This window comes from Bubalus kerabau, chromosome 13 (genome assembly GCF_029407905.1).
Source record: "Bubalus kerabau isolate K-KA32 ecotype Philippines breed swamp buffalo chromosome 13, PCC_UOA_SB_1v2, whole genome shotgun sequence".
NCBI classification, from domain to species: Eukaryota; Metazoa; Chordata; class Mammalia; order Artiodactyla; family Bovidae; genus Bubalus; species Bubalus kerabau.
The window spans coordinates 38,308,462-38,336,437 of record NC_073636.1 but is presented as its reverse complement, the minus strand read 5'-3'; the positions used below and the strand labels follow the sequence as shown (position 1 = coordinate 38,336,437).

At 50.4% G+C, this 27,976-nt stretch overlaps 2 protein-coding genes across 3 annotated transcripts in view; one reads left to right on the top strand and one right to left on the bottom strand.

Annotated features, from left to right (window-relative positions):
• Positions 1 to 826: 826 nt before the first annotated feature.
• LOC129625161 (translation initiation factor IF-2-like) lies at positions 827 to 27,948 on the bottom strand. Its single transcript, XM_055543288.1, has 7 exons — positions 26,818 to 27,948; positions 26,447 to 26,612; positions 7,960 to 8,104; positions 6,158 to 6,209; positions 5,191 to 5,347; positions 1,902 to 2,083; positions 827 to 919 (listed from the first exon to the last, which is right to left on the bottom strand). Exons 1-7 carry the CDS (start codon positions 27,946 to 27,948, stop codon positions 827 to 829), a joined length of 1,926 nt encoding a protein of 641 aa, XP_055399263.1.
• Positions 26,759 to 27,976, top strand: part of RRBP1 (ribosome binding protein 1) — a 47,555-nt gene continuing 46,337 nt past the window's right edge. For both annotated transcript variants that reach the window (XM_055544054.1, XM_055544053.1), the window contains exon 1: positions 26,759 to 26,891. The gene's annotated coding sequence lies outside the window, so the exon portion shown is untranslated. The remainder of the gene's footprint in view (positions 26,892 to 27,976) is intronic.

Here is a 27,976-nt window from a genome sequence, read left to right as displayed (position 1 = left end):
GCCACACCAAGGCTTTGGCTGGACGTGGTCTGATCTTAGCTTTGTCCCTTAGCACCTGGGAAGCTGGCCCTGATCCCACCTCTCTGTTCCCGCCATCCCTTCAGGAGCCCTTGCTGTGGATGGACCAGGAGCGTTCCTGTTTCACAGGCGTAATCTTACTAAGGGCTTCCCCTGTAGTTCAGCGGTAAAGAAATCTGCCTGCAGGGCAGGAGCCTCAGGAAATGCAGGTTCTGTCCCTGGGTCAGGAAGATCCACCTGGAGGAGGGCATGGCAACCCATTCCAGTATTCTTGCCTGGAGACTCTCATGGGCAAAGGATCTCGGTGGGCTACAATCCAAACGGTTGTAAAAAGTGTGAGTACAACTGAAGTGACTTAGCATGCCAAAAATCTTATTGAATCCTCCCCAAAAAACTGGGAGGCAGGAATGCATTTCAGCTCCATTTAACAGATGAAGAAACTGAGGCTTAGAGAGTCTAATAACACAGCCCAGATGGTACGCTCAGCAGGGAGAAAAGCATGGCTCCTTCTTGTGTGGCTAATATTTGCGAGCCCCACCAACTAACCAACGGCTGTGTTGTCTTCTTGATAAACATGAGTCTTGGAGTGGCGGAGAAGGGCCGGGACCAGGTCCTCAACAACAACGTTGCTGTAGCTGTCACGCATGTCAGCGCTCCTCGGCCGTGACGCACAGCCACTTCTGGATTTAGAGTGCACGCTTGTTTCCGGAGCGTGACCTTCCCTCAGGGCCCTCTTGCCTGGCTCACTTGCCACTGCTGGTGGTGGCCAACTCTTCTACATCTGCCCAGGCATCAAGCCTCTTCAGCCTCACAATGTGGGCATCTTGCACACATCTTGCACAATTGTGGTCAGGTGGCCACGGGCTTCCTGCACTTTCTGCAGTCGTCCAGGTCTGCAATGCTAGGGCCGGTCCCAGGCACAGGAGGTCCTCTGGGCGCCTACCGCCCCTCAAAGCACCTTTGTGCAGGGATGTCTGGGAGAAAAAAGAACACTCTCCAGTGGAAGGAAAAACCCCAGGGCTGGAGACAGGGCCCCCCAAGGTACAAAGTGATGCTTCTATACAGCGTCACTTAGGTCACTGAGACAGCAGCTGGGACTCAGCCTGAAATTAAACAGCGACGTGACCTTGTCCAAGTCACTTCCCTTCCTCAGCTGTTTCGTCCATCAGGTGAGAGGGATGGAGTTAGGTTAATTTTCCAAAGTGCGCTTAACAGGACTATGGCATCTAATCTTCCCCCAACCCTTAGAGATTCACAGTGTCCGCCAGCTTATTCAAGGCCCCGACAAGTCCTGCACAGAGAGGGAACAGCTGACATGGCCTAACCCACTGTCTCCTGACTCTCCTGGACCACTCGGCCTTTGAAATAATGTCAGTTAGCATCCCTGTTAACTGTTAGGTTATGAGGAAACTGCCATGGCTATTTTTCAAGTCTCTTCTGGAGTTTAAGTTCTTTAAATCTGCAGCCCCTCTGAGTCCATGCTGGGAGACAGGAGGCCTGGGTAGTTCTCCAGAACTGATAGGGGGCCTGCCCTCTGCTTCCCTAGCCATCACAGAACACCTGTCTCTTGCCAACCGTGCTAATGTCTTGGCTTCCCAGCAGTGTTCCCTCCTTTCTAGTTTTCCACGAAGAATCCCCCCTTTCCTGCCCTCATTCCACATAGCTCAAGGGGACTGGGCCTCACTGCCTGGCTCCAAGGGCCAACATGGAACCCAGGCCTGGTTGCGAGGTGACACAGCCTCCTGGCCATGATTATGGGGACCCCATGAGGTCAACCAGAAAGAACTCTGGAACATTAGCCAGAAAGATCAGGGAAGAAGTGGGGCCTCCTTCCTGCTGTAAGTGCAAAGCAAGGCGAGGGGAGGGGGGCATGTCTCCCTTACTTTGGAGTCTGCCAGTGAGATCTCAGGAGAGGCAGATCTGAAGATGGGGACAATTTTCTGGCATCTCTGAGGGCCTGGATCCAGCCGTTCCTGAAGCCCTTGCCTGTACCCTGCTGGGCTGTACTCAAAGAGAGTTTTGCTACTCCACATGTGGGTGTGGACCCGCACAGACTTGGCACCTCCTGGGAGTTGGTGGAGGAATGTAGAGTTTCAGGACACTCCCTAGACCCACTGGATCAGGATCTGCATTTTAACAAGACCCCATGTGGTCTGGGTACAGTTTCCAGCCTACAAGGGCCACATGGGATTATGGCCATGTGGCCTCCTCTCTTTTATTCAGGCTGCATCCTGACTTGCTTGGGCCAACAGGATGTGCTGAAAGTGGCACTGCTGGGCTATGCTTGGCTCTCCAGTGGTCTGGTGGCTTTGCTTCCTCTGGCAGAAGCCAGCTGCAGTGTGGCTGGCAGCTGAGAGGTGGCCACCTTTGCACAGTGCCACAGTCGAAACACACACACACACACACACACACACACATCCCACATGGAGTGAAGCCTTGCCCAAATAGCTGACCCACAGAATCAGGTAAAATAGCTAATTATTGCTGTTGTAAGCCACCAGTCAATCCTAAAGAAAACCAACCCTGAATATTCATTGGAAGGACTGATGCTGAAACTGAAGCTCCAATACTTTGGCCATCTGATGCAAAGAGCTGACTCATTGGAAAAAACTCTAATGCTGGGTAAGTTTGAAGGCAGGAGAAGAAGGGGGCAACAGAGGATGAGAGGGTTCGATGGCATCACTGACTCAGTGGACATGTGTTTGAGCAAACTCCGGGAAATAGTGAAGGACACGGAAACCTGGAGTGCTGCAGTCCATGGGGTCAAAAAGAGTCAGACATGACTGAGCAACTGAACAACAACAGCAAGCCACTAAGTTAGGGGTTATTTTGTTATTTAGCTGAGGAATGGCTGCCCGGCCTTCTGCAGGGTTTCTCTTGCTCTAGACACTGTGCTAAGCACTTTCTATTTGCCAGGTGCCATTCCAGGTGCTGTTCCAGATGTAGGGAGGAGAGGTGAGCGCAGATAGCACCCTGCTCTGGCAGGACTGACATTCTTGTCCAGGAACAGCAATAGACAGGAGAACACACAAACCCAATGTAGGGTATCTGGATGTTTGTGTCACCTCCAAATTCACTGGTTAAAATCCTAACCCCATGTGATGGTGTTAGGATGTGGGGCCTCTGGGAGGTGATTAGGGTGTTCAGTTCAGTCACTCAGTGGTGTCCAACTCTTTGCGATCCCAGGAACCACAGCATTCCAGGCTTTCCTATCCTTCACCATCTCCTGGAGTTTGCTCAAGCTCATACTGGGTGTTCTGGGGCTTGGTACCTCATTATCTCCTGTGAGGTTCTGGGTTTCAATGGGTTTCAATGAGGTTCCTCCAGCCCTATGACCCCCAGCAAGAGCCAAGCCCATGGATAGCGGAGCCGGGGTGTCACCTGGAGAGCACATTCTAGGCTTTATCCCAGGTAACTGGCAGCAAAGAGGCTGTTTAGTAACCTTCTTTGCAAGCTCATTTAAGCTGCCACTTTGGGGCTCCCTGATGTGAAAAAAACAAACAAACAAACAAAAAAAAACAGAGTGTGGCTACTATTTCAGGGCAACTAGGAGAAGGGAAATTGCTACAATTAGTTGGAGCAGTTTTCGATTAGCCATATTTTCTTCCTCAGCACAAAACATCTGCTGGGGTCCCATCAGAGCCAGACGCACGGGCAGTGAACCAGGCGGGTCCATGGGGGGCCCAATGTCAGCCAGCTCAGAGTTGGAGGCCGGGGCTAAGACAGCCCCAGAGGAACCAGGCGAGTTGGGGGCAATTTGTTATTTGGAAGGGTAGGAAGAACCGTGCTTCCTTGCCCAACCTGGGGGGCAGCAGGTGGAGATGCAGGCGGAGATGCAGGAGGAGAGCAGGCCTTCCCTCGAGTTAGAGGACTGCACGGCCCTTAGTGTCTGTGACATCTCCACAGGGTCACCCCACTCTGGGCAGGCACCCAACCATCCTCCTCTGAGAAAGGGTGGGGACACCCACCTGATGGGCTAGGGGAGGACTGCATGAAATAATGTCTGTGCACACACTTGATATCCAGGAGGTGCTCAGTGAGTGTCGGCCAAATCATGATTTGATAGGCAAGAGTCTTAGGAGAGGAGAGTCGGGCTGCGGGATGTTCGATTCATGTGCAGCTGGTTCCAACCTGGTGCTGTCACTCCTTCATTCATTCAACAAGCATTCATTCTGCAGACTGTCTGCGACCTCTCCCCTTAACCAGCCTGGGGCCCAGGTTTCCTACCTGGGGCCCAGCGGAGCTGATCCCTCAGGTTCCTTCAAGCTCTCCCCTCTAACCATGTTTGCAGCCGCCCTGGGAGGCCTGACCCAGTTGGACTGAAACATGGAAGGTTAGCCAGGTGCTGAGACCCAGATCCTGCATCCAAGATACAGATCGGCCTTTCAAGATCTTTTTGGTCCAGCTCCCGATTGATCACAAGGGTCCCACCCCAGCCCTGCTGGCGAAAGGCACCCAGCTCGTCTAGATGCTTCCAATGGCTGCTTTGCAAAGCAGCTCATTCTATTTTCAGAGCTCTCTCATGCTGGACAGCTTGCCTGTACATGGAGTATATATAAAATCTAGGTTAAAACCCCTCTTAAAACATCGTTCCTGGTTTCCGTGTCTACAAGCTTTACCTTCCTGGTGGCAGGATTTAAAGCAAGGACATGGGGCGGCAGGTCTGATACACAATGGGTGCCTCATACATATTCCCACCCTCCTCTCCAACTGGGAGCTGACGCGGGGGAGGTGGGAGGTGGGGATACAGGTGGCCCCCGGGGCCCTCTGGCCCCTAGACTATACTTCCCGTTCGGTGGTCCTCGGGTGGAGATAGCGTTCTCAGCAGACTGTTGACAACTGACACCTGGGACCCAAGTGTGAGACGTGAACATCGAGATCTGGGTCAGCCATCCCAGGAAGAGGAAGCAGGATGGCAAAGCCTCAGGGTCAAAGGTCTCTCCATGAACCCTCCTCGCTTACTGCCTGACGCACTCAGGTAAAGCCAGAAGCCTCTGAAAACCACGGGCCCCAGAACAACCGGCCCGTGGGCGCCTGTCACAGAAGGCGAGTGGCCGTCTGGATGCCTGAAACTGATGGATGGGTGGGCAGAGCGAAAGCGTGGGGGTGGCACGGCAAGGCTGGCCCTGCGCCCTGGGGTCCCTGCATGGAGTCTGGCTCTTGGCTGCAGACCATCCTCAGCCAAGGGCTGGTGGCCCAGCTGGAAGAGCCAGGGTCCTCTTGGAGAGGTGGCTCCGGTCCCCATCACCTTCCTCTGATTTTCCTGCTCTCCTGGTGTGCTGAGCCATCCACCCTCTTCCGAACACTGGCTCACATCTCCCTCATTGTCCTGGAAGGGGAGGAGGAGACCTGACACAGCCGAGGGCTGTGGCGAGTTGGATTTAAAGCCTGCAGAGGGCTTCCCTGGTGGTCCAGTGGTTAAGAATCCACCTGCCAATGCAGCGGACCCGGGATCCATCCCTGGTCTGGGAGGAATCCACGTGCCGTGGGGCCACTGAGCCTGTGCACTACAACTACTAAGTCTGTGTCTAGAGCCCACACTCCGAAACAAGAGAACAAGAGAAGCCACCCCACTGAGAAGTCTGTGCATCACAGCTCTCCTCAACTACAGAAAAGTCCTTGAGCACCAAGGAAGACCCAGTGCAGCCAATAATAATAAATTAATTAATTTAAAAAAATTCAGAGACTCAGAGTGTTCAGAGAGGAAGGGCCTTGGTGCGTGTTTCTGGAGGGGCGGTGGTTTTGGCATCCGGTGCACACCCAAGGCTCCATCTGCTCAGCGCCCATGAGGTGTGTCCTTGACCGAAGATGGCCTATGACCTCCGTTCACCAGGACCGGGAGGTCAAGGGGTGCTGCCATCCAATGGTGGACCTGCCATCTGACAGCCTGCCTCCCTGCCCCTGGCGTCTATCAAGACACTGCTGGCCTTTGCCCAGGGAGCTGGGGCAGGTGGCAGAGCGGCCTGGAGGTGATTAGAATATCACTTCCTGCAGCTGGTAACCCCGCAGGCAGAGGCTGGAAAAGGGGTGAGGTGTTGGGCAAGCAGCTTCCCAGGAAGGATCCCCAGGCTGGATGATGCTGTTGTGATCCTGTGAGACCTCCCCAGTGCCTGTCCCACCCTGCCCACCTGGTACTCACCAAGGGTGCCTGGAACTCGGCGCTGAAGGTCAGTGTATCTGGGTGGCCTGGCCTGTAAGTGTGGGCCAGTCCTGGGCAGGGTCAGCTTATACCCCAGCCTAGGGGCAAGTCAACCCCCAGACCCTGAATGGACTACATTGTGATGTCACACCCTGGGGCAGCCTCCACCCGGCCTGCTGTCCCCACTGGTGTCAGAAGATTCCCCTCAACCCCACCTAGAACTGAACCCGATCTGGGTGCTGTCCTGGGCCAGCTCTGCTGAGAAGCAGCGAGGTGTCTGCCCCCCAAGCCTGGGAGCAGCTTTAAACCTTCCGACACCAGGTGTTCTCCAGGCCAGGGTCAACACAGTTAGACCAATTTCCCAACACGGTTAGACCAAGTTCTTCCTTTATACATAAAATTTCCTACATAAACTGACTGCAGGGGGTACCTCCCACCTTTACCTCTTCGCTTTTCGTGTCCTGTCTGATTGATTTAAATATACAAAGCCAACTCCTGGTTTTTTCCCCCAACTGCCCACCTGGTGTGTTCAGAGGACAAGCAGAGGAATTTAAATATTAGCTCAGGAAAACAAATAGAAGCAGAGGCATCCCCCACCCTCTCTGTCTCTCGTTAAATCCAGCACAGACCTTTAGCTTGCATAGTACATACGCCTTCACCGCTTTCCCTTCGAGGTCACTGGTAATCAGGTAAAACTTCTGTCTGATAAGCCCAAAGAGAAAAGGAAAACACACAAAAAAGGGGCTGAAGTCTCCAAGTTTTCTAGTGGTTCCATCTCCTTCTGCCTCTGCTGCTGGAGGCTGGGAGTGGGGAACAGTCTAACCAAAGGGCAAATGGCCTTGCCTTCGAGACTGTCCTGAATGTTAGAGTCTCAAATGGTAGATTTCAAACTGGGGGGTGGGGAGTGGAATCAAATCAGCAGGAAAGTGAAAGTAAAGTCGCTCAGTCGTGTCCAACTCTTTGCGACCCAGTGGACTGTAGCCTACCAGGCTCCTCTCTCCATGTGATTCTCCAGGCAAGAATACTGGAGTGGGTTGCCTTTTCCTTCTTCAGGGGATCTTCCCAACTCAGGGATCGAACCCGAGTCTCCCACATTGCAGGCAGACCCTTTAACCTCTGAGCCACCAGGGAAGCCCTGGTGGAGGGCTTGTTAAGTACAGATTCCTGGGCCCCACCCCTGAGGATCCTGATGCAGTAGGGCTGGGGTAGGACTGAAGAATCTGCATTTTTAACAAGTTCCCGGGTGTTGCTGGCGGTCCAGGAACTACACTTTGAGAATCAATTGCTCAAAAACGTAAAGGGTACTGATCTCTGGGGTCTGGTCCTAAAGTAGTGCTGCTGGCTGATGGCCATACTGAGGGGCTGCAGGAGAATGGACAGGAGCTATAGCTTTGAGGGGCTTCCCTGGTGGCTCAGCTGGTAAAGAATCCACCTGCAATGCAGGAGACCCCGGTTCGATGCCTGGGTTGGGAAGATCACTTGGAGAAAGGGATAGACTACCCACTCCAGTTTTCATGGGCTTCCTGGGCTTCCGTGGTGGCTCAGATGGTAAAAAAAATCTGCCTGTAATATAGGAGACCTGGGTTCCATCCCTGTGTAGGGAAGATCCCCTGGAGAAGGGAATGGCTACCCACTTCAGTGTTCTGGCCTGGAGAATTCCATGGACAGAGGAGCCTGGCAGGCCACAGTCCACGGGGTCGCAAAGAGTTGGACACGACAGAGAGACTAAGCACAGCACAGCACACATAGCCTTCAGACCTCTGGACTCAGCCACCCTGCCCCGATGAGGACCTCTTCCTCACTGGTGCTGAGCTGTACTAGGGAGGCACAGCACCACGTAGCCTCCTGGTTCTACTCCTTCAGTGTCTGAGGGAGCCTGACCTCCAGCTGCTAGCACCTGTGTCTCTTTGATGGGTGGCTTTCTCCAGCTGCTGGAGCCCACCCTGCCTGCAGGCGATGCAGCTGCAAGGCCAGGGATTAAAGTCTCCCTGGGGACATTCTTAACCAATGACTGTTGGCGATTGGTACCCTTCTGCTCAGGTGTGGTCATTTGGAGGACTGCTGTGTACCATCCCCCACAGGTCCCCCAGGACGAAGCCCCTGGTGCCTACAGCCTACAGGGAACCATTTTGACTATACATCCTGTCTTTTTGCTCCCTCTCCTGGCTCACTTCCATCCTCCCCCATCAGGACCAGCCCCCTAAATAAATGACTTGCCCTTGAATCCTCATTTTAGGGTCTGCTTGAGGGGAACCCAGACTAGGACATCATGAACAAGAAATGGTTTTTGTCCTTGATAAAGTCACATTTAGAGGAGGAAAGACAAACTGGCTGAGTAGCACCGGGAGTTTTTAGGAATTGCTGGCAGGTGTCGGGTCTCAGGGCAGAGGCAGGTGGTCTGCTGGTGGCCCTTTGGGGCGTCATGAGGGTGCCCTGAGGAAGCACAGGAGCTCAGCTGAGACTCTCCGGGGGAGGCCAGTGGGGACAAGGGGACTCGGCAACCTGGCCCAACGTCTTTTTTTCCGCCCAGGAGGCCTGAATGTGGTACCCGCAGGGGACTGAGTTGCTGTGTAAATTCCTCCTGCTTTTCACCTTCCTAGACAATTTTTCCTGAAAGAAGAATTTGGAAGGGGACCTGGAACCATATAAAATATGGCTTTTGTTAGGCTTGGACAGCTTTCGGATGCTTGGAGGGGAGTTGATAAGAGTCTCTGCTGACCCAATGGGATGAATATGCTTTCCTGGGTGCCCACCTCATGCCTACACTGAGGCAGGATCAACCAGCTGTTTTTGCAGGGGGCTGTGGTCCCCCAGTTCCTTTCTCTCACCCCTCTGCATTGTTACCAGTCCTCCCAGGGTCCCCCAAACAAACATGTAGCCTGAATGAAAACACTGTGCCTGGCATCAAAATACCCTTCGATGCAAGTTCTCACCCCCTCACTCAAACACTTCACGTATGAAAATTCTGGAATTTGAGGAGCTCAGTGGCCATTTGGCCGGGCAACTGCACAGATGGTTCTTAGGGGACGAGGCACCCAGAGTTCTTGTCTCACATTTCCTTGTGGCTGGAGGGAGAACGAAGCCCATTGTACTGCCACGTGGGGTCAATGAGTCTGCACCTTCTCAGCATCACCCAGGACTCAAAACATAATTGACTTTCTCTTTCTGATAATAGGCTCTGTATAATAGGCTCACTACGAACAAAGCTAGTGGAGGTGATGGAATTCCAGTTGAGCTATTTCAAATCCTGAAAGATGATGCTGTGAAAGTGCCGCACTCAATATGCCAGCAAATTTGGAAAACTCAGCAGTGACCACAGGATTGGAAAAGGTCAGTTTTCATTCCAATCCCAAAGAAAGGCAATGCCAAAGAATCCTCAAACTACCGCACAATCGTACTCATCTCACACACTAGTAAAGTAATGCTCAAAATTCTCCAAGCCAAGCTTCAGCAATACATGAACCGTGAACTTCTTGATGTTCAAGCTGGTTTTAGAAAAAGCAGAGGAACCAGAGACCAAATTGCCAACATCCTCTGGATCATGGAAAAAGCAAGTGAGTTCCAGAAAAACATCTATTTCTGCTTTATTGACTATGCCAAAGCCTTTGACTGTGTGGATCACAATAAACTGTGGAAAATTCTGAAAGAGATGGGAATACCAGACCACCTGACCTGCCTCTTGAGAAACCTATATGCAGGTCAGGAAGCAACAGTTAGAACTGGACAGGGAACAACAGACTGGTTCCAAATAGGAAAAGGAGTAGGTCAAGGCTGTATATTGTCACCCTGCTTATTTAACTTATATGCAGAGTACATCATGAGAAACACTGGCCCGGAAGAGCACAAGCTGGAATCAAGATTGCCGGGAGAAATATCAATTACCTCAGATATGCAGATGACACCACCTTTACAGCAGAAAATGAAGAGAAACTAAAAAGTCTCTTGATGAAAGTGAAAGAGGAGAGTGAAAAAGTTGGCTTAAAGCTCAACATTCAGAAAACGAAGATCATGGCATCCGGTCCCATCACTTCATGGGAAATAGGTGGGGAAACAGTGGAAACAGTGTCAGACTTTATTTTTGGGGGCTCCAAAATCACTGCAGATGGTGATTGCAGCCATGAAATAAAAAGACGCTTACTCCTTGGAAGAAAAGTTATGGCCAACCTAGATACCATATTGAAAAGCAGAGACATTACTTTGCCAACAAAGGTCCGTCTAGTCAAGGCTGTGGTTTTTCCTGTGGTCATGTATGGATGTAAGAGTTGGACTGTTAAGAAGGCTGAGCGCTGAAGAATTGATGCTTTTGAACTGTGGTGTTGGAGAAGACTCTTGAGAGTCCCTTGGACTGCTAGGAGATCCAATCAGTCCATTCTGAAGGAGATCAGCCCTGGGATTTCTTTGGAGGGAATGATGCTAAAGCTGAAACTCCAGTACTTTGGCCACCTCATGCGAAGAGCTGACTCATTGGAAAAGACTCTGATGCTGGGAGGGATTGGGGGCAGGAAGAGAAGGGGATGACAGAGGATGAGATGGCTGGATGGCATCACTGACTCGATGGACGTGAGTCTGAGTGAACTCCGGGAGTTGGTGATGGACAGGGAGGCCTGGCGTGCTGCGATTCATGGGGTCGCAAAGAGTCGGACACGACTGAGCGACTGAAATGAACTGAACTGAACTGAATAGGCTCTAGTTTCATCTACCTCATTGGACTGACTCACATTCTTTTTCTATAGCTGAGTAATATTCCATTAGGAGAAGGCAATGGCACCCCACTCCAGTACTCTTGCCTGGAAAGTCCCATGGACGGAGGAGCCTGGTAGGCTGCAGTCCATGGGGTCGCGAAGAGTCGGATACGATTGAGCGACTTCACTTTCACTTTTCACTTTCATGCATTGGAGAAGGAAATGGCAACCCACTCCAGTGTTCTTGCCTGGAGAATCCCAGGGACAGGGGACCCTGGTAGGCTGCCATCTATGGGGTTGCACAGAGTCGGACACGACTGAAGCAACTTAGCAAATATTCCATTGTATATACGTACCATAAATTCAGTGTGCATTCATCTGTCGATGGATGTCTAGGCTCCTCCCATATCCTAGCTATTGTAAAAAGTGCTGTAATGAGCATTGGGATACGCGTGTCTCTTTCGATTATGGCTTTCTCAGGGTATGTGCCCAATAGTGGAATTGTTGGGTCATATGGTATTTCTATTCCTAGTTTTTTAGGGAATCTTCACACTGTTCTCTGTAGCTGGTGGGAATTTGCTGTGTGACACAGGGAGCTCAATCCAGGGCTCTGTGACAACCTAGAAGGCTGGGACGGGGTGGGAGATGGGAGGGAGGTTCAAGAGGGAGGGGACATGTGTATACCTGTGGCTGATTCATATTGATGTATGGCAGAAACCAGCACAGTATTGTAAAGCAATTATCCTCCAATAAAAAATTAAAAAAAAAAATTGGCTACAAAGCTGCCATCAGCTCTGCCTTTCGACAGAAGGATTGCATTCATGAAAGGGGCCCCCTTCTGAGACCGCAGCCCAAAGCTGAGATGGAAAGGGGGCTTAGCTTGTGCCTTTGAAGACACTGGTCTTGATGTTCAGTTCATATTTTATTTGTGGCTCCCAAAGCCACAAAAATGCCTTGGACCTGGTCATTTTATTTTTTTATTAATATAAAATAAATAATTATAATATGGGGAAAATCTATGTACTCACACATTAATTTCAGTGTTATTCAGAAATGTGGGAAGCTGGAAGTCCTATAAATGTCTAATAGAAAGTGAAAGTTGCTCATTCGTGTCCTACTCTTTGTGACCCCATGGTCTGTATAGTCCATGGAATTCTCCAGACTAGAATACTGGAGTGGGTGGCCTTTTCCTTTTCCAGGGGATCTTCCCAACCCAGGGATCAAACCCAGGTCTCCCGCATTGCAGGTGGATTCTTTACCAGCTGAGCCACAGGGAAGCCCAAGAATACTGGAGTGGGTTAGCCTATTCCTTCTCCAGCGAATCTTCCCCACCCAGGAACTGAACTGGGGTCTCCTGCATTGCAGGCAGATTTTTTACCAACTGAGCTACTAGGAAAGTCCATAAATGTCTAATAGAGGAATGTTTAAATCAGCTGTATAAAATTCCCTTGTTGAAATATTAGAAGCCATTAATACAGTGATCATGAACACTATAAGGCAGCAGAAAAGAATGGTAATATTAAGTGTAAATTTAAAAAGCAGCGAACACAAAGAATTACAACTATGAAAACACATGCCTGTGAAACAACGCTCAACATCATTAGTGATCAGGGAAATGCAAATTAAAACTACCACACACTCCAAGGGGACTTCCCTTGTAGCTTAGTCAGTAAAGAATCCGCCTGCAATGCAGGAGACCCTGGTTTGATCCCTGGGTCAGGAAGATCCCCTAGAGAAGGAAATGGCAACCTACTCCAGTATTCTTGTCTGGAGAATCTCATGGACAGAGGAGCCTGGCGGGCTACAGTCCATGGTGTTGCAAGAGTTGGACACGAGTTAGCAACTAAACCACAAACTCCAAGAAAGAACTAAAATCAAAAGGCAGCCATACTAAGTGCTGGTGAGGATGTGGGGCACTTAGATTCCATCCATTGTAGATGCTGCACCAGTTAGAAAATTGTTGGGTAGTTTTCCACAAAGTGATACATACAGACCTACCCTATGTCCCAGCAGTTCCACTCCCAGGTGTTTCCCCAAGAGAAAGGAAAGCATCACAAAGAGACTGGCACAAGAAGTTCATAGCTGCTAGATTCAAAATATCTCCAGACCAGAAACCAGAAACAACCCACATGTCAGGTGAATGAATAAACAAATTCTTGTGTATTCTTTAAATGGAATGTTAACCAGCAATACAAAGGAATAAACTGTTGATGCATACATGCTAACATGATAATCCTCAAGAACACTCTAAGTGACAGAAGCCAGAGACAGAAGAGCACACACTTGACTGCATTTATGTGGAGTTCTGGAACAGGCCAAACTAGTTCAAGGCTATAGATGTAAGTCAGTGATTATCTGAAGGAGGGAGGGAGCCCCGGGGGGAATGGGCTAAAGGGTAAAGGGAACTTTGAGGGGAAGGAAAGCACTCCAGTGTTTAGCACAGCAGTGGTTACTCAGGTGCATACCGGACAAAGTCAAAACTTATCAACCTGCACACTTAAAATATGTGAATTTTAAAGTACATAAATTATACGTCAATAAAGGTGAGACTATGTGTGTATTTGTACTCGTAGTGTGTGTATATACAACACATATTACATATAATGTACTTAGTCACTCAGTCATGTCCGACTCTTTGCGACCCCGTGGACTGTGGCCTGCCAGGCTCCTCTGTCCATGGGATTCTCCAGGTAAGAATATTGGAGTGGGTTGCCATGCCCTCCTCCAGGGGATCTTCCTAACTCAGGGACTGAACTCAAATTTCCTGCATTGCAGGCAGATTCTTTACCATCTGATGCACCAGGGAAGCCCATACCACACACACACACACACATACACACACATTCATATATAGGTGTTCTCTCTATATATGTATAAATACATAAATACACACACACAAATTACTTCCCTGGTCAAAAAATCAGAAGGAACTATACTAAAATGTGAAAAGTAGTTGTTTCATGAATGAGATTATAGATGATTTTTTTCCCTCTTCTTAGGTTTGCCAAAATTTTGCCTGTATGGTTCATTTTTTACTTGATAGAATAATAAATGTTCATTTTAAAAAAATTGGCATCTGCTGGAGACAAGCTCTCGTGAAGGTCTGCAACAGACCGAGATTTCATTGCATGTTCATGTGGTGAAGTCCTATGATTTTTTTTTTTTTGCCTATATGTCCACCAATCAAAATCTTCAAACCAGGTACAAACCTCACAGCCCCTACCAAATCACCCATAATGTCTTTGCTGGAACAAATACTGTCTATTACCCACTACCTTTTTTTATGTTCTTTCTCTTCAACTACATCCTGTGCTCATCAACAGCTAAAATAATATTTTTTATTCTTTGTATTTTCAATAGCATCAGCACAGAAAAAAAAAAAATAGAAATTTGGAGAAAACAGACCTGGGCTGACGCAGGGTCACAATGTACAGTGGCACAGGCTGTGCACTGTGCAAGCTCCAAGCAGATACAAACGGCTCCCCCGGCTGTGTGGATAGCGCCTTTGGAGTTGTGCAACAGAGTCCATGGTCAGAATTCTGTCCCACCACTTCCTAGTTTGTGACCATGAGGAAGTTACCTCCTCAGCGTCAGTTTCTTCATCTGTTTGGTAAGGAATATTAATAAGGAAAATGACTGAATGGAGATAGCATATGTTTAAAGCCCTCTGCAAACTGTAACACACTCTACAATGTTAGACGTGATGATTCCTCTAATAAACCTGGTCTCTGCCTGGTGCTCATCACCACCATTTCCTCATCAGCTCTCACTCAGTTCCCTGAAGTTCTCAAACATGTTGCTGCCTCAGGGCCTTTGCACAACCTCTGCCTGGAAAACTGGTGTGCCTGTTTCTTCCCTCTGCTGCTCCTTCAGGTGATTCTGATTTTAGTGACAGTGTCACTGGAAGCTTCCACTGAGAATCCTAAGACAAGCTCCCCCCACAGACTCTCATTTTCTGTCTCACTGTCTTGTGCTATTAGTACCTGAAATTATTTTGGTTGTTTAATGCTGATGGTCACTCCCACCATCCCAAACTTCCTTTCATGGAGGATCTGTGTCTGTTCTGTTCACAGCTATGTCTCCAGCCTCTGGAGCATAGGTGGTGCTCAAAAACCACATACTGAGAATGAACAAATACTTATTGATAACTAGGCGACACGTCGTGTTTATTCAGTCAGTCTGCCAACTGTTTTCCAAAAACCAAAGACTGTGAGGCAAACATGGCTTTTTCCTCCTCTGCTGAGAGTGGGAACCACCCCAGTGGCTGAAGGAATCTGCCTGAGACATGCTGGCGGCCGCAGGTCTGAACATTTGCCGGGGAGGCTCCACGTCAGCTGTGGTGATGACCAGGGAATAAGGAGGGCATTGTGCTGCTTGCAGAGACGGATGGTTCCAGAACAGCTTGGGGAAGCACCTCTGTAGCCAGATGCTTTGTTCCTCTCTCTTTTTTCTCTCCCGACTGTGAGTGAGGAAACCAGGCCAGCCAGCCTTACCTTTGTTCCTCCTGGCTCTCAACGTGGGCTCTCTTTAACGTCTTGGTGTTGGCGCGAGCCTTGCCAAGGCCACGGTGAAATTTTCTAACCCAGGCCAAAGATGGAGCTCATTAAGTTTCGTGCCTGCAAGAAAACACTTCTTTAGGAATTGGCGGATTTTGCTTTCTGCTAGAGAGTGAGACGTCTCTGCAAGGGAGATGAATCTAGGTTTGTAGGTGGGTCATTCGAGGGAAAAACGCAGCGGACCCACAGAGCTCACAGGCTGGCCAGCGCCGGGCATTGTCCATACCAGAGGCTGCCCACTGCAGTGGCCTGATGGCCTTGAGCAAATGCCCACCCAGTGCATTTCCAGAAAGTCCTCTGCCCTCTCTTCCGTCCTCTTCTAAAATGTGCACAATTCCTGGAAGGCTCACACCTGAGGTCAGGTGAGCCGTCTCCCCTGCCTGGACCTAACACCACTGTGTAAATTGCCAGGATCTTTTTACATAGCAGTAAATAATGTAAAACTTTATTTTATTTATATATAGATGAAACGTATATTATAATGTTAAGTATTTAATATGTATTGAAACAAACTATCTGTATTCATTAATAGAAAATAGTATAGCTTCCCTGGTGGCTCAGTGGTAAAAAATCTGCCTGCCAATGCAGGGGCCATGGGTTTGATCCCTGATCCAGGAAGATCCCCCACATGCCATGGAGTAACTAAGCCCATGCATCGTAACTAGTGAAGCCTGAGTGCCCTAGAGCCTGGGCCCTGCAGCAGGAGAAGCCACTGCAATGAAGACCCAGCACTGCCCAAAATAAATAACATAAATAAAATTTTTAAAATAAAAGAAAATAGTATAGAAGGGAAAAAGTGGACAATGTCACACAGGGAGGGTTGTGGATTCAGGTGATTTTTTTGGGAATTCAGGTGATTTTTTTTTTTAATAGAAGATTCCTAAGTGCCTAGCTTTATTTTTAATTAATTAATTATTTTAACTTTTGGCTGCACTGGGTCTTCATTGCTGTGCACGGCTTCTTGTAGTTGTGGAGAGTGAGGGCTACTCTCCAGTTGAGGTGTGTGGGCTTCTCACTGCAGTGGCTTCTTTTGTTGTGGAGCACGGGCCTCAGGGAGCCCAGGTTCCTATAGTGAGGGCACGTGGGCTCATTTGTCCCATGGCATGTGGCATCTTCCCAGATCTGGGATCGAACCCGCGTCCTCTGCATTGGCAAGCAGGTTCTTTACCATTGGACCACTAGGGAAGTCCCTTCAGGTGATTTTTTAAGCGTTCAATGAAACGATATTCTTGTTTAGAAAATCTGCCTTTGTGTATATGTTGTGGAGAAGAAGAATGCAAAAATCACATGGATCTTTAATATAAACTTGAATGCCTTCCTGATGCAGGTGGGTTAGAGGCTGGTGCCCCATTCTCACTGCCTGCCTTCACTTTCCTCTGCCTTTAGGGGCATTGCATGGTAAGTCAGTAATACTTTAGTGTGAATTACTCTGAGTTCATCTCCTTCTCTTTTTCTTTCTCTCACACACAGGCATACACACAGACACACACATACCACAGGTGGCACCCAGAACTCTTGTGAGAGTCTGTGAACTTACAATGGAAGAAGGAATAAAAGTTGCCTAAATTAAACTGGCTAACGAAATTCTGCCGAGGACTGGATTTTTCTGCCCGCAGTGGCCAGCAGCAGTCTAAAGAAGAGTGTCAATGGGGCCACAGGCTCTGTTCTCGTCCCTTCAGATCTAATTTGTCTGCTGCTCACATTCAGATTGGAGACTATGCTTGGGCTGATCTGAGACAGTCTGCTTGATCTATTAGCTGGTGGAAGGGCCTGCCAGGCCAGAGGCAGGGAGCCGAGCCCAGTCACCCTCATAGGCCCTTTCTGGATTTTCTTTTCTTTTTTGCTTCTGGTTTAAAGACGTTTTTCAAAACTCTTACTAATGATTAAAAAAGGAGAAGAAGCTGATTAACAGAGTTCAAGAAGAGCCACGTGATGATTAAGAGATTCAGGAAAAGACACAGGGGAAAAAAGGCTTAAGGAGCTGCAGTTTTTAGGCCTGGAGAAAAGAACCCAGAGGAGGGGATGGAATAATGATTACTAAGTGCCAGGAAGTCACTAATCAACCAATATGCACTCCATGAACACTGAACAGACACTGGAGTCGTGTCGGCATGCCTTAGCTGTGCCCTAAAGCCAAGAGGAATAAGACTTTAGACAAAAATACACAAAGAAGTAGAAGGGATTTAAGACAGATACGAGAAAGAACTTCCCAAAGCGAAAAGCAGATCCTTGGCAGAACCAGAGGTCACAGTGGATTCAGCAGGACCAATACATGACTCGGGCCTTTTATAAGTTATACTAACAGTAAAGATTCCTGTACACAGAATCTGCCAGCAAACTAGCGCTCAGTTGTGTTGGGGCAGCCTCTCCAGGGGGCCAGTGAGAGGGAAAAATGTATTCAGAAGTTTGGTGGAGGAAGTAGTTCTATGAGCTGTTCAAAGGAAGAGAGAAACCAGAGTTGATCCAGCTCTGCTCCCACCATGAAGCAAGGTCTGGAGAATGCAGTGATGGCTCCAGAATGAAGGAGCAAAGACAGCCTTTGAAAGGGGGCAGGAGGGGAGGGCGTGAGACTGTGCAGAGGCACGGCGTGGGCACAGGCGGTGAGGGGCAGGGCCTGCTGAATGTCTGGGGCATGGGGCTTTGGGGAATCCACACTAGTCAGGCAGAGAAAGGAAAACCTGACATCATGGGACCCATCTGAGCCTCCTGAAGGCGAAGCAGGTGTGAGATGGAGACAGTGGTTTCTGAAGGTTGAGTTTGCTCAAAGTGAGGGGATGGATTGGAAAGAGAGTGAGCAAGAGAGAACACAGTTGGACCTTTCATGGCTCTGTACACACTTCATGCTGTTTACTTTGGAGCATCTACCTCAAGCTGGACGTTAGTCTAATGAATTATTGATTGCCTGCCCCACGCCTACCACAAGTTCACTGAGCATAGGATCCTGCTTTTCTTGTTCTCCATTGAGTTCTCAGCCCTGAGCAGCAGGGCTCCGTAAATTTTATCAAAGGAACAAAATCAGGTGGTGCGGACAAAGTTCTGACATCCTGAGCTCTTCGTCACTGGTAATCTTAGAAGAAAAGAATCAAGGTGTCTAACGAGCTAGGCTAGTTAAGGAGGCTTTCTGCTCAGGGAAAGCCTTTCGACTTGATGGGCCTCAGATTGTGAATCTGCATGTCCAGTGTGAGGCATCTAGTCAAGCCAGGTGACCTCACAGCCACGAGGTATTGCTTATGATTGGTGCATCCCACCTGAGACAGAGGGGTGTGATTCCAGGATTCCTAGGACAACGGACCTGAGCAGCTCAATAGAGCAATGTTTGCTGTTCACCAAATGCTTGTTGTTACTTGAGGAGCAAGCTTAACGGGCAATGCATGGAATCCCAGAAGAATAGTTGACAGGAGGAAGGTTTCATTAATTCCTGTAGGGTCTGTTATACCTGCTCATTATCCCCCTGGCTTTTCCACAGCAATAAATCTGTCCTTTATAAGTGCGATGTCTTGAGTAAGCTACTTAACACATCTCTGAACACCAGCTGCCTTACTGTAAGCAGATAGTAATAGTAATGCTTCCTTCTCGTGGTTCTAGTAAAGATCGCTTGTAAAGCACTTTGGAAATAGGAAAGTACCAGGCAAACATCATTCATCTATTTCCCCTCCATATTTTCTTTGGGGATTAAGCCAGCATCGGGACAGTCCTCGTTTTCACAAAAGCTTCTATCTCTAAGCTCACTTCCAACATCAGCCACACAACAAACCAAACATTTTTGACTCAAGTTATCTTTTACTACCACTAGCCAGCATAAAAATTAGTAATTTGGGATCTCTCTTGCCATATATTTTCTTTGTGTAAGTTTTCTTTTGCCAGTTACTATAATTTATCTGTGGGCTTCCCTGGCAGCTCAGTGGTAGAGAGTCCACATGCAATGCAGGAGATGTAAGAGATGCAGATTTGATCCCTGGGTCAGAAAGATCCCCTGGAGGAAGAAATGGCAATCCACTCCTGTATTCTTGCCTGGAGAATCCCATGGATAGAGGAGCCTGGCGGGCTATAATCCATAGGGTCACAAAGAGTCAGACATGACTGAAGCGACTGAGTATGCTCACATAATCTATCTATTGAGGTTTTTTTGGTAAGTGTATAACAACATTATTCTGATTTTGAGTAATGCTGCTGCAGAATTTAAATCGTCTGGGATGTCGTAGATCCCCTGCTTGAAATTTTGCAAAACTATAAGATAAATGTGCTGACTGTGGAGTGATACTGTTTCAAAACCTTTAAATCCTAAATTTGTGTTTAAAGGAGCTACATTCATTCATTCATTTGTTCATTCAAGAAATATTTATCAGTTTTGGATCAACTCAGTTGGTATGCTGTTCACATCTCCTCTGCCATTCCTTTGTATATTCACAGCCTCTGATTGCAAACACCAGCAACCTTTCTCAGGTTTTTCTCTAGGGGCATGGGCTGGAAATGCCAGGAGCAGTCTTCAACCAGTGATGGGTGGGAGCTGGTGAATAAGTATTCTGGCTTCCTCAGTTCTCAGATTGGGTACCTCTGAGGCATAAAACTTCCTGTCTCCCAGGGCTCTTCAGCAGGATTAAGCTTCAGATGCCAGTGGTGGGAATTTGCTGGTGACACATTGTTTACTGGCTGTCTTCCTCCACCAGCTCACTCCTCCAACACTTCTAGTGATTCCTGGGATCACCCTCCACATAAAATGCTTTCACGCGCATCTTCTTCTTAAGGTCTTCTTCAGAGGAGAGCCAATCTAAGGTGTTTTTTTGTTTTTTGTTTTTTTTTAATACTAGAATCAAGGCATTGGGTTAGGGGTTCAGGGAACACAAGGATCCATCAGAACAAGCTATTGCCTCCAACAAGTCCACTGCTCAAAGAGGGTGTGAGATGTGTGTTGAAATGTCATCATAAGCACATGCCTTATTTCGTTTCCTGACATTTTCAAATCTTGTTGAGTCTGTCTTACACACACACACACACACACACACACACACCCTCCCTCCATTCCAGTCCAGGTGACTCGTTTCTTTTTCAGATTTTTTTTTTTTTTTGATGTGGACCATTTTTAAAGTCTTTACTGAATTTGCTACAATTTTGCTTCTGTTGTTTCTGTTCTGTTTCTTTTGTGGGGTGGGGCAGGATGCCTGTGGGAATCTTAACTCCCCCACCAGGGATCAAACCAGCACCCCCTGCATTGGCAGGGGAGCGCTTAACCACTGGATCTCCAGGGAAGTCCCCAGCTTACTGTTATATGCAGTGGTGTAAAGGAGTCAGCTGCCTGGTAAGAGTTGTTTGTTGTATTTTCAGAAATTTTTTAAGCAGTTCATTAAATACAGTCATTATTAAACATTTTTATCATGTAAACTTACAATGACATAGATTATATTAAAAACAAAAGTAATAGATACTCATCCTCATCACATCCTAATTATCTGACTGCATTTTACATTATATCTGCCTTTAAGATTATTTATGAGATTATCTGATTTATAATAGTACTTTACCTCGAATTTCTTTCCACTTTTGTGTTCCGTTACTCAGTAGCTTCAGATCAAATCCTATGGGAGTATTCACACCCCAGAAACTGCCAAATGCTACAAATTAGGAATGCTTCCCTACCCCCCACCTCCCATAGCCAACTGTTAAATATTAACCAGCACATCAACCGTATCTTGCCTGGAATCTTACAAAAGCCTTCAAACTGGTCCTTGAATCCTGTATCACACATCCTAACGATTCTGCCCTCCAGGGCTGAAGTAGATCTTTTTTTTTTAGAGTGTTTTTTTTTTTTTAACGTGGACCTTTTAAAAAGTCTTTATTGAATTTGTTATGGTATTGCTGCTTCTGTTTTATATTTTGGCTTTTGGTCAAGAGGCATGTGGGATCCTAGCTCCCCAACCAGGGATTGAACCAGCACCCCCTGCACTGGAAGTGCAAAGTCTTAACCTCCAGGACTTCGAGGAAAGTCCCTTTTAAAATGCAGATCAGATGACCTTACTCTTCTGCTCCAGGTTCCTACTCCCCCTGGCTGGATGGATCCTGAGGCCCCTTATCCTATCTAGCACCTTTCTGCCTCCTGGCCTTTGCCTTCCTCTCCCTTCCTCCTTGAGCTTCAGTCACACAGCCTTAAATATATGTATGTATGTATTTATCCGGCTGCACTGGGTCTTAGTTGCAGCACGTGGGATCTAGTTCCCTGACCAGGGACTGAACCCAGGACCCCTGCACTGGGAGCACAGAATCTCAGCCACTGGACCACCAGGGAAGTCCCCACACAGCCTTCTTTTTGTCCCCTGAAACAGCTGCCAAGCTCCTGTTTCAGGGCACAAAACTGACTTTTTTCACGCATTCTTCCTTCTTTTCATAAAATCAGCTTCTTCTCAACTCAGCCATCACCTCCCCAGAAGCATTTTCTCTGACCACCCTTTTGCATCCTCGGCACCCCCACTCCCAAAGGCCCACCCCTCTACTACATGAGCCCCCTCTCCTTCCTTGCAGCCTTTGGCACCATCTCTGTTCACCTTGCTTATTTATCAGTTGTCTTTTTCTTTTCCCACTAGAATGCGGACTCCATGAAAAGAACCCTTTGCCGTATTCAAGGCTGTCTCCCCAGCACCTGGAATAGGACTGACATGTAATAGGTACCGAGTTGAATTCATCTGTTGGATGAATGGATCATGTTTCATCCCCACTTTCGTTTCTCAACCCCCACAGTTTGGTGGCCACCTTTTCACCTGCCCCTTCCTCTAAAGCTGTTTTGTGAAGGTCCCTCATGATTCCTGAGTTGCCATGTTTGATACACACTTCGGTCTTCATCTTGCTGAATCTCCAGGCTGCATTAACCATTCTTCACTTTTTAAAACTCTCTCTTCCGCAACCCCTCCTTCTCCTGATTCCCCCTTTCCTCATGTTTCTTGGACTCAGTGGCAGGTTACACCAGCGGCACCTTTTCTTCACCCTGTTCGTATTTATTCCTCCCTTGAACCTGGGTTTGTCCATGTGAGGTGCTTTGACCAACAGAATGAGGTAGAAAACAAAACAGGTCTAAGCCTTCTAGGGACCTTGTGTACTCCTGCTTATTTTCTTTTTCTCTTTCTCAGCATCACCATGAGGAGTGAACCCCCTCTCTAGCCTCTGATATCCCAGAAAAGGAGTGAGCCAAGTGGAGCAGCATCTGAGATGCTCCAGTCAAACCCAGACAAGAGGTGTACAGCTCCCCCCAGCCCACCCTACGCAGGAACCAGCCAAGATCAGCCAAGCCTCAGCTGACCCATAGACGTGTGAGCTCTAATAAGGAACCGGGGGACTTCCCTAGTGGTCCAGTAGTTAACAATCTGCCTGCCAATGCAGGCGATAAGGGTTCCATCCCTGGTCCAGAAAGATCCCACGTGCCATGGAGCAACAAAGCCCACGTGCCACAGCTATTGAGCCTATATTCTAGAGCCCAGAAACGGCAACTCCTGAAGCCCGAATGCCCTTAGAGACTGTGCTCTGCCACATTTTTTTTCTTTTTTACGTGACATTTTCCTTCTGTTTGTCATTTATCACCCTTTTATCGTTGTTGATAAAGTAAAAACCTCTTTTTACACTGTAAGGTATCTTCTTCTCTTTCTGCCTACTCTTAAAAAAATAATTCCTTGCAAGTTAGAAAGCAAAGCCCTGTGGTGAGTTAATGGGCCGTACAAGGTTATTATTCTTGTATGTTAAGTTTTTCCTAATAAGAATGTTTGTTTTTAATATACAATTAAGATCCGAAAGGACATCTTTTTTTTTTTTTTTTCCTAGAGTTAGGGTGATGGCAGAACAATTTGCTTACAAACCAAATTCACCCTCTTCAGGAGCTCATAATTTGATGGCATAACTGTCACTATCACCAAGGTGCAGCATGTTCGAATCACCTCTAAATGGGTCCCTTGGGCCTGTGATGCTCCCTTTTGAGATGCATCTCTCTTGACCCTCTCCTTCACCCTCCAGCCTTTGGCAAAACACCACAGCTCGCGGGATCCCTTGTGCACTGTGCCAGGCTAGATCACAGGCCTCTGTCCTGTTTTCCCACCTTCTGGTCAGGCTGGCTTTCCGTTCTCTTTCAAGCTACCGCTGTCACCCTCTGCTCTCTTCTGTCTGAGTGCACCTTGACATCTCTCTGACTTGCTTGCATGTGACAGCCCCTCACTGGACTGTCATCCTAGGGGGTGGCAGGGACCTGATTCCTGAGCTCTGGCCTGTGCTGCCCCTGAGCAGATAGGCCCCGGAGGCTGTGCTGTGAGATCGGAACTGTCTCCTCCCACGTGACTTGATAGTTCTGGGTTTGCTGCAGGGCCCGGGGTTCTGAGCCTGGGGAAGCCCCTGGCTCCCTCATAAGCACCCCCATCCATCAGGTTCTGGCTCAGTTCCTGTTTTTCCGCAGACACGCCACTGGGCTGAGATATACTGAGGAGGCGGGACCAGGCTGAGGCTAGGTCCATGGGCACAGCAGTGGCCGTGAGGGAAGGTCAGGCTGGACCAGGGGTGCATTGGGGGTTGGGGGTGACCTCCTTATGGAGGTTGGACAAGGGGCAGGGACCGAAGAAAGGAGAAGGCAAAGGCTGGGCCACTCGTCCATGCTGAACCGTATGTTGCACTGGGGCCAAACCAGACATCAATCACAGGAGGGAGCAGACAGAAAGCTCCTTTATTTGTAAACATCCTTCACTCGCAGGGACTTTGTAACCCTGTGATTCATTTAATAACATTTATGGAACATGCACTTACGGAGCCCCCAGTCTGTGCAGGCGCTGTCTCAGCCTTGGGGTCACAGCTAGTAGAAGACGCTCGTCTGGACCCCAGATGCCCCAGGCACTCAGACTCTGCCAAGGGCTTCTTGCTGCAAACAGCTGCTTCTCTCTGCTGAAAGGCTGTCTCTGGCTTTAATTCTGGGTGAGTTAAAGTCCTTCCAGAAGAAGCCCTCCACCCACAAGGACTGGTGGGAGTCCCAACCTGTAGGTGGGACACCCCTGGGCAAGTTCCACATGGCATCCATGTGCCCAGCTGAGCCCTGCTTGCCTGCAGAGGTCACTTGCTTGACACTGCACTCTTCATCAGCCCTTCCCATCCTGCTGTCCCTACTAGTGTTTCCTGGGATCATCCCCCAGGTGAGTCCCTTGCATCCAAACTCTCCCAGTCAGGATCTGCTTCTGGGAAAATCTAAACAGTATGAATGAGTCTTAAGAAGGAGATCTCTGCCCACAGCAAGGCTTCCCAGGGTAATGGGGTCTTTACCGGGTCTGTGTATCACTCCTGGCTGTTTGCCAGCCTGGTAATGAATTCCAGGCACTCAACAAACACCAATGAATGAATGAATGAATGAACAGAACAATGGAAGAATGAACCTCCAAAACCCAGAGTGGGTAGTGATTGTCTTACAAGATACACCCATGTTCAGAGAGCTTAACTGGTTTACCCATGGTCAACTAGAACTAGCTGGTAACATACAACAGCAGGAAACTGGAATTTTTTACTTTTATGTGGAGCTGGAGTTCACCACTGGAAAAAAGACTGACTGTCCAAAGCTAATCCAGGTTAATTCCCCTTGATTAATCATTAATGTGCTAGGGAACTGCTGAGATTAAAAATAGGAATGAACGGTTTAACTTCAACCCAATAACTCTTTATTCTCTGATGGCTTATCTTTGCACATCTTTCTAACAACGTGTACAGTACCAGTGACAAAGGGGGAGGGAGTATGTGAAATTGTCCAAGAAACAGATACCGTGAAGAGGATGCAGTGGCCACGCGGGGTTTGGGGAGGCAGGGGAAGCGGTGTGAGGCAGAACAGCCTCCAGCAGACCCCTTGGCCTCTCAGAAACCTTAATTTCAAAGAAATTGGCTTTGGCTCAAGTTTAAAGAGCTAGCTTTTATGCGGCACTGATATCATGGTTAAACACCAGGCCTAAAATTATCTTAATTGAAAGATTAATTTGGTATGAAGAGAGAGTGTTGGCTTATAGGGGGCTGGGATGGGGGTCAGGGAGGAAGTCCCAAAAGGAAGCCGTTTGCTCAGTTTTCTGGGAAGTGGGCGAGTTTATTTGGCTCAGACCTCTCTCCTCCCCTCAGCGCAGCGTAAATGCCTTAAGTTCAGTTAAGTCGCTCAGTCGTGTCCGACTCTTTGCGACCCCATGGACTGCAGCACGCCAGGCTTCCCTGTTCAGCACCAAGTCCCGGAGTTTGCTCAAACTCAGGTCCATCAGGTCGGTGATGCCATCCAACCATCTCATCTTCTGTCGTCCCCTTCTCCTCCTGCCTTTAATCTTTCCCCGCATCAGGGTCTTTTCTAATGAGTCAGTTCTCTGCATCAGGTAGCCAAGGATTGGAGTTTCAGCTTCAGTATCAGTCCTTCCAACGAATATTCAGGACTGATTTCCTTTAGGATGGACTGGTTGGATCTCCTTGCAGTCATATAGAGAACTGAAATTGCGGCCCTGCTGCCAGCTGAGGTCTGGACTGTGCCTCGATGTAACCACCCTGAAAATGGGTGCAAGTGAGGCCCGCCCTCCATTCCTCTGCGCGTCGTCTGGACTTTCCGCCCTTTCCGCCCTCGATCCAACATTTACTCGAGAAAATTCTTTCTGGGGCCGATTGCAATGAACATAGGGACGAGCCCTCTCGGGACTGACCGCCTGCAGGACTTGTCCTCTCATCCAGCGCCCGGAGGGGGCGCTGCTGCGGGGGTAAGTTAGCTGGTTTTTAGACGAAGCATTTCTCCCTACGGTTCCCGTGTTGCGCAACCATCTGCTCAGGGCGACACCCACCGCCACATCAGCCCGGAGCGGGCCAGGGGCGCGGGCGGAGCGCCGCCTGGATTCGAACCTCCGCGGCCCCGCCGGCCCAGAGCCTGGCCCGGGTCGGCGCCCGCGCGCGGAGCAGGCGCCCGGAGTGGGCGGGGCCGGCCGGGGCCCCCTCCCTTGCGTGTGGCCGAGCGTCCCGGCCCCGCCCCGCACCGGCCCAGCGCAGGGGCCGAGCGCCGTACCACGCGGCCCCGCCCCCGCCCCGCCCCCTACCCCGGCCCCGCCCTCGCAGCTCCTCCCCTCTCCCATTGGCCGAGGTGGAGGCCCGCCTCCCAGCCCAATGGGCGCCGCCGCGGCTCGGCCGCCGGCGCTCTGACTGGCCAGCGGCCGGCGGAGTGGCGGGGTGCGAGCCAATGGAGAAAGGCGGCTCGATGAATGGCTGGCCCGGGTGGGGAAGGCAGGAGGCGGCGATCCCTGCGGAGGGGGCCGTTCGCCAGCTCCGAGGCAGAAAGTGCCACGACTCCACACGCGCGCACGCAGCCAGCGAGCGGCCGGAGCGGACGGCGGACGGGGCGGGCAGCGTCGGGATCGAGGCGCCTGCAGCTGCTTAGCGGGCGGCTTCTCGGCGGAGGCTTGGCCGGCACCTCTCTCTCCCGCTTCCGCGGCGGCGGCGGCGGCTCCTGCCCTCTCGCTCTCCCTCCCGCGTCTCCGGCTGCAGGTAAGAAACTTGGCCGGGCCCTGCAGCGGCGGCGGCGGCGGCGCGTGGGATGGGCCGTCGGGGCGCCGGGGCCGGGCCGGGCCGGGCCGGGCCGCGCCGGGAGTGACACGTCTCCTTGGCGGCCCCTCCCCCGGCGGCGGTGCCGCCCGCCGTCGCCGCGGTCGCGGACCTGGGCGAGATGGGGGTGTCCCGGTGGGCCCCGGGGTTGGGGGGGTGGCGTGTGCCGGGCCCGAACCCCATGCCAGGGGGCGTCGGCCGAGAGCGCCCGCGGTGTGAACACCACGTCCTCGCCGTCGGCGGGCCCGGCCGCGGCCCCGCGGCGCGACGTGGCCGCCGCTCCCTCCCTCCCTCCGTCTCCGCCTGGCCGTCGGGCCGGCCCGCGAGCTCCGAAGTTGGGCGAAGAAAGTTGGCGGCGGGGCGGGGCGGCGCGCAGCTGGCAGAGGAAGGGGTTAAGCTTCGGGAAGCGGCCGGATGACGTTGCCGGGCTGGAGTCCGGGCCGGGCTGGGGTGGGGGGGTGGTGGCGGAAGGCGGCGGAGGCCGGCGGGGAGAGGGGGCGGGATTGAATGGGGGCCGGGGCTGAGCGCGCCCACTTCGGGCTGCGGCCCCGGCTCTGCTGAGCCGATCGGCGCCGACGGGGCGGGGCGGGCCCGGGGCCGCGGAGGTGGGGTGGCCCGCCGTGCGGGGACCTGGACCGTCCAGGGCCAGACGCCCGGCGGGCCGCGGTGGCAACTTCCCGGAGGGGTGGCAGGCGACTCCCTGCTCCCCCTGGCGGCGGGGCCGGGGAGCGCCGTTTTCCTGGCTGGCCGCGCGGACCCGGCGCGAGGGCGCCCGGCCGGGGACGATGAATGGGCCGGCAGTGCCAGGCCCGGAGGAAGCGGCATCCCTGGCGCGGCCGCCCGGCGCTGGCACACGGTCTGGCTCTTGCCCGGGGCACCCAGCCTCGCTCTGGGCTGGGGAGGGCGGGCTGGGGTCCGCGCTTTCCAGTGCAGCATCTGGGAAGCCTCGGGGAGCCCTCCCCAGATGGCAGATAAAAATCGGTAGCTTGGGTGGTATCATGGTCAAGGGGTTGACTTCCGCAAGCTCG

Coding starts and splice junctions, on each gene's coding strand:
- LOC129625161 (XM_055543288.1), bottom strand. CDS start 27,948: ATGATACCACCCAAGCTACCGATTTTTATCTGCCATCTGGGGAGGGCT. Junction 6,210..7,959: donor CCTAGTACAGCTCAGCACCA/GTGAGGAAGAGG, acceptor CCACACTTACAG/GCCAGGCCACCCAGATACAC. Junction 920..1,901: donor TCTCACTGGCAGACTCCAAA/GTAAGGGAGACA, acceptor GACCGGCCCTAG/CATTGCAGACCTGGACGACT.